General features: G+C 46.8%; 1 protein-coding gene across 6 annotated transcripts in view; it reads right to left on the reverse strand.

Annotated features, from left to right (window-relative positions):
- Positions 1-246: 246 nt before the first annotated feature.
- atrn (attractin) overlaps positions 247-6676 on the reverse strand; it is a 293535-nt gene continuing 287105 nt past the window's right edge. For all 6 annotated transcript variants that reach the window (XM_071382288.1, XM_071382287.1, XM_071382286.1 and 3 more), the window contains exons 28-29: positions 939-1053; positions 247-499 (exon numbers count right to left, since the gene is read on the reverse strand). In XM_071382288.1, coding sequence (XP_071238389.1) covers positions 375-499; positions 939-1053 — 240 coding nt within the window. In that variant the 3' untranslated portion in view covers positions 247-374. The remainder of the gene's footprint in view (positions 500-938; positions 1054-6676) is intronic.

Raw genomic sequence — 6676 nt, forward strand, 5'->3', positions numbered from 1 at the left:
CCCCTGCCCCTCCCTACTAACTCCCCCCTGCCCCCTCCCTACTAACTCCCCCCTGCCCCCTCCCTACTAACTCCCCCCTGCCCCCTCCCTACTAACTCCCCCCTGCCCCCTCCCTACTAACTCCCCCCTGCCCCCTCCCTACTAACTCCCCCCTGCCCCCTCCCTACTAACTCCCCCCTGCCCCCTCCCTACTAACTCCCCCCTGCCCCCTCCCTACTAACTCCCCCCTGCCCCCTCCCTACTAACTCCCCCCTGCCCCCTCCCCACTAACTCCCTCCATTCCTCTCCCCCTTTTCTCCCTCCTTCTCTTCCTTCAGTTCAGGGTTATAGTCTTTGGGGTGGAGCAGGGCGGGGTCCAGGGGCAGGGGGTGTGGTCAGATACAGGTGGAGGGCTGTGCGGAGGGCTGTTGCTTCCTGTTCCTCAGACCACCTGACTTCTCCTTGTAACCAAGACACATCTGCTGGGACATGTCCACCAGCGCCGAGGCCACCGTTAGACCTACACAGAGACAGGAAGTGTTGTATTAGTAACAGGAAGTGATGTATGTGTAACAGGATATGGTGTAACCAAGACACATCTGCTGGGACATGTCTAGGGCATTGGACAGACAGACAGACAGACAGACAGACAGACAGACAGACAGACAGGTTAGTAACATATCTATTAGGGTACTGGCCACCGTTAAACCTACAGACAGATAGACAGACAGCGAGAGAGACAGACAGACAGCGGGAGAGACAGACAGACAGCGAGAGAGACAGACAGACAGCGAGAGAGACAGAGAGAGAGAGACAGACAGACAGCGAGAGAGACAGACAGACAGACAGAGAGAGAGACAGACAGCGAGAGAGACAGACAGACAGACAGAGACAGCGAGACAGACAGACAGACAGACAGACAGACAGACAGACAGAAGGAGGGTATCCCTGTATCTTACCAGACTGACCGGGCGGGGGTATGCCCCCGGTGCCTCTGGGTAAACGGACAAAGATGGAGAGGACAGCAGCCTTGTTCCCAAAACACGGCTCCAGGGCGATGGGCTTGGGCACCGTCTGGACAGGAGAGAGATGGTAGAGCAGGGTGTGAATTACGGGGGAGGCGGGGGGGCGGGCTCAAATCCACTGAATGAGACGTCAGCGCCACGAAATGCAACAAAAGTTGGGTGGAAGGATCGGGGGTCTCTAAATAACGCTCATTTAACATTTCTCCTATTTGTTTAAAATGTAGCGGTAAATATGTTTAACAGTGGTAAATTATGACAGTAAAATCGTCCAAATAAAACCAACTCTCCCACCCGTCTGTCTTGGTTTAAACCAACTCTCCCACCCGTCTGTCTTGGTTTAAACCAACTCTCCCACCCGTCTGTCTTGGTTTAAACCAACTCTCCCACCCGTCTGTCTTGGTTTAAACCAACTCTCCCACCCGTCTGTCTTGGTTTAAACCAACTCTCCCACCCGTCTGTCTTGGTTTAAACCAACTCTCCCACCCGTCTGTCTTGGTTTAAACCAACTCTCCCACCCGTCTGTCTTGGTTTAAACTATCTATTTCTATGTGGCAGAGCTGTCCACTCTGCTGAACTTTGGCCTCAGCAAAGCTCCTGTACGCTCCTTGCTTTGATTGCCTTCATTCCAATGCATTAGATTTATCCGTTGATACAGTGGGGAGAACAAGTATTTGATACACTGCCCGATTTTGCAGGTTTTCCTACTTACAAAGCATGTAGAGGTCTGTAATTTTTATCATAGGTACACTTCAACTGTGAAATCCAGAAAATCACATTGTATGATTTTTAAGTAATTAATTTGCATTTTATTGCATGACATAAGTATTTGATACATCAGAAAAGCAGAACTTAATATTTGGTACAGAAACCTTTGTTTGCAATTACAGAGATCATACGTTTCCTTTAGTTCTTCTTCTACAGAGATTTGTTGATATATTATTGTTTGCTTTTGTCAGTCAGCTGTTCAGGAGGGTAGACCTACAGGTGTTGTTCAGGTGGGTAGACCTACAGGTGTTGTTCAGGTGTGTAGATCTACAGGTGTTGTTCAGGTGGGTAGACCTACAGGTGTTGTTCAGGTGTGTAGATCTACAGGTGTTGTTCAGGTGTGTAGATCTACAGGTGTTGTTCAGGTGGGTAGATCTACAGGTGTTGTTCAGGTGGGTAGACCTACAGGTGTTGTTCAGGTGGGTAGACCTACAGGTGTTGTTCAGGTGGGTAGACCTACAGGTGTTGTTCAGGTGTGTAGACCTACAGGTGTTGTTCAGGTGGGTAGATCTACAGGTGTTGTTCAGGTGGGTAGACCTACAGGTGTTGTTCAGGTGGGTAGACCTACAGGTGTTGTTCAGGTGTGTAGACCTACAGGTGTTGTTCAGGTGTGTAGATCTACAGGTGTTGTTCAGGTGGGTAGACCTACAGGTGTTGTTCAGGTGGGTAGACCTACAGGTGTTGTTCAGGTGGGTAGACCTACAGGTGTTGTTCAGGTGGGTAGACCTACAGGTGTTGTTCAGGTGTGTAGATCTACAGGTGTTGTTCAGGTGGGTAGACCTACAGGTGTTGTTCAGGTGGGTAGATCTACAGGTGTTGTTCAGGTGGGTAGACCTACAGGTGTTGTTCAGGTGGGTAGACCTACAGGTGTTGTTCAGGTGGGTAGATCTACAGGTGTTGTTCAGGTGGGTAGACCTACAGGTGTTGTTCAGGTGTGTAGATCTACAGGTGTTGTTCAGGTGTGTAGACCTACAGGTGTTGTTCAGGTGTGTAGATCTACAGGTGTTGTTCAGGTGGGTAGACCTACAGGTGTTGTTCAGGTGTGTAGACCTACAGGTGTTGTTCAGGTGGGTAGATCTACAGGTGTTGTTCAGGTGTGTAGATCTACAGGTGTTGTTCAGGTGGGTAGACCTACAGGTGTTGTTCAGGTGGGTAGACCTACAGGTGTTGTTCAGGTGGGTAGACCTACAGGTGTTGTTCAGGTGGGTAGACCTACAGGTGTTGTTCAGGTGGGTAGATCTACAGGTGTTGTTCAGGTGGGTAGACCTACAGGTGTTGTTCAGGTGGGTAGACCTACAGGTGTTGTTCAGGTGGGTAGACCTACAGGTGTTGTTCAGGTGGGTAGACCTACAGGTGTTGTTCAGGTGGGTAGATCTACAGGTGTTGTTCAGGAGGGTAGACCTACAGGTGTTGTTCAGGAGGGTAGACCTACAGGTGTTGTTCAGGAGGGTAGACCTACAGGTGTTGTTCAGGTGGGTAGACCTACAGGTGTTGTTCAGGTGTGTAGATCTACAGGTGTTGTTCAGGTGGGTAGACCTACAGGTGTTGTTCAGGTGGGTAGACCTACAGGTGTTGTTCAGGTGTGTAGACCTACAGGTGTTGTTCAGGTGGGTAGACCTACAGGTGTTGTTCAGGTGGGTAGACCTACAGGTGTTGTTCAGGTGTGTAGATCTACAGGTGTTGTTCAGGTGGGTAGACCTACAGGTGTTGTTCAGGTGGGTAGACCTACAGGTGTTGTTCAGGTGTGTAGATCTACAGGTGTTGTTCAGGAGGGTAGACCTACAGGTGTTGTTCAGGTGTGTAGACCTACAGGTGTTGTTCAGGTGGGTAGACCTACAGGTGTTGTTCAGGTGGGTAGACCTACAGGTGTTGTTCAGGAGGGTAGACCTACAGGTGTTGTTCAGGTGGGTAGACCTACAGGTGTTGTTCAGGTGTGTAGATCTACAGGTGTTGTTCAGGTGGGTAGACCTACAGGTGTTGTTCAGGTGTGTAGATCTACAGGTGTTGTTCAGGTGGGTAGACCTACAGGTGTTGTTCAGGTGGGTAGACCTACAGGTGTTGTTCAGGTGTGTAGATCTACAGGTGTTGTTCAGGAGGGTAGACCTACAGGTGTTGTTCAGGTGGGTAGACCTACAGGTGTTGTTCAGGTGGGTAGACCTACAGGTGTTGTTCAGGTGGGTAGACCTACAGGTGTTGTTCAGGTGGGTAGATCTACAGGTGTTGTTCAGGTGTGTAGACCTACAGGTGTTGTTCAGGTGTGTAGGTCTACAGGTGTTGTTCAGGTGGGTAGACCTACAGGTGTTGTTCAGGTGGGTAGACCTACAGGTGTTGTTCAGGTGGGTAGACCTACAGGTGTTGTTCAGGTGTGTAGATCTACAGGTGTTGTTCAGGTGGGTAGATCTACAGGTGTTGTTCAGGTGGGTAGACCTACAGGTGTTGTTCAGGTGTGTAGATCTACAGGTGTTGTTCAGGTGTGTAGATCTACAGGTGTTGTTCAGGAGGGTAGACCTACAGGTGTTGTTCAGGTGTGTAGACCTACAGGTGTTGTTCAGGTGGGTAGACCTACAGGTGTTGTTCAGGTGTGTAGACCTACAGGTGTTGTTCAGGTGTGTAGATCTACAGGTATTGTTCAGGTGGGTAGACCTACAGGTGTTGTTCAGGTGTGTAGACCTACAGGTGTTGTTCAGGTGTGTAGATCTACAGGTGTTGTTCAGGTGGGTAGACCTACAGGTGTTGTTCAGGTGTGTAGACCTACAGGTGTTGTTCAGGTGTGTAGACCTACAGGTGTTGTTCAGGTGGGTAGACCTACAGGTGTTGTTCAGGTGTGTAGACCTACAGGTGTTGTTCAGGTGGGTAGACCTACAGGTGTTGTTCAGGTGGGTAGACCTACACGGACTTTCAACTCCCTCCAAAGATTTTCTATGGGGTTGAGATCTGGAGACTGGCTAGGCCACTCCAGGACCTTGAAATGCTTCTTACGAAGCCACTCCTTCGTTGCCCGGGCGGTGTGTTTGGGATCATTGTCATGCTGAAAGACCCAGCCACGTTTCATCTTCAATGCCCTTGCTGATGGAAGGAGGTTTTCACTCAAAATCTCACGATACATGGCCCCATTCATTCTTTCCTTTACACGGATCAGTCGTCCTGGTCCCTTTGCAGAAAAACAGCTCCAAAGCATGATGTTTCCACCCCCATGCTTCACAGTAGGTATGGTGTTCTTTGGATGCAACTCAGCATTCTTTGTCCTCCAAACACGACGAGTTGAGTTTTTACCAAAAAGTTCTATTTTGGTTTCATCTGACCATATGACATTCTCCCAATCTTCTTCTGGATCATCCAAATGCTCTCTAGCAAACTTCAGACGGGCCTGGACATGTACTGGCTTAAGCAGGGGGACACGTCTGGCACTGCAGGATTTGAGTCCCTGGCGGCGTAGTGTGTTACTGATGGTAGGCTTTGTTACTTTGGTCCCAGCTCTCTGCAGGTCATTCACTAGGTCCCCCCGTGTGGTTCTGGGATTTTTGCTCACCGTTCTTGTGAACATTTTGACCCCACGGGGTGAGATCTTGCGTGGAGCCCCAGATCGAGGGAGATTATCAGTGGTCTTGTATGTCTTCCATTTCCTAATAATTGCTCCCACAGTTGATTTCTTCAAACCAAGCTGCTTACCTATTGCAGATTCAGTCTTCCCAGCCTGGTGCAGGTCTACAATTTTGTTTCTGGTGTCCTTTGACAGCTCTTTGGTCTTGGCCATAGTGGAGTTTGGAGTGTGACTGTTTGAGGTTGTGGACAGGTGTCTTTTATACTGAAGTTCAAACAGGTGCCATTAATACAGGTAACGAGTGGAGGACAGAGGATCCTCTTAAAGAAGAAGTTACAGGTCTGTGAGAGCCAGAAATTGTGCTTGTTTGTAGGTGACCAAATACTTATTTTCCACCACAATTTGCAAATAAATTCATTAAAAATCCTACAATGTGATTTTCTGGATTTGTTTTTCTCATTTTGTCTGTCATAGTTGAAGTGTACCTATGATGAAAATTACAGGCCTCTCTCATCTTTTTAAGTGGGAGAACTTGTACAATTGGTGGCTGACTAAATACTTTTTTGCCCCACTGTATATGTGAATGACAGTTGACCTATATGTTAATGACAGTATGCATATATGTTAATGACAGTTGACCTATATGTTAATGACAGTATGGCTATATGTTAATGACAGTATGCATATATGTTAATGACAGTTGACCTATATGTTAATGACAGTATGGCTATATGTTAATGACAGTATGCATATATGTTAATGACAGTTGACCTATATGTTAATGACAGTATGGCTATATGTTAATGACAGTATGCATATATGTTAATGACAGTTGACCTATATGTTAATGGCAGTAGGATATATGTTAATGACAGTAGGCCTATATGTTAATGACAGTATGGCTATATGTTAATGACAGTATGCATATATGTTAATGACAGTTGACCTATATGTTAATGACAGTAGACTATATGTTAATGACAGTAGGCATATATGTTAATGACAGTAGACCTATACGTTAATGACAGTAGGTCTATATGTTAATGACAGAAGGCCTATATGTTAATGACAGTAGGCCTATATGTTAATGACAGAAGGCCTATATGTTAATGACAGTATGGCTATATGTTAATGACAGTAGGCATATATGTTAATGACAGTTGACCTATATGTTAATGACAGTATGGCTATATGTTAATGACAGTATGCATATATGTTAATGACAGTTGACCTATATGTTAATGACAGTATGGCTATATGTTAATGACAGTAGGCATATATGTTAATGACAGTTGACCTATATGTTAATGACAGTATGGCTATATGTTAATGACAGTATGCATATATGTTAATGACAGTTGACCTA

This window comes from Salvelinus alpinus, chromosome 34, assembly GCF_045679555.1.
Source record: "Salvelinus alpinus chromosome 34, SLU_Salpinus.1, whole genome shotgun sequence".
Classification (NCBI taxonomy): domain Eukaryota; kingdom Metazoa; phylum Chordata; class Actinopteri; order Salmoniformes; family Salmonidae; genus Salvelinus; species Salvelinus alpinus.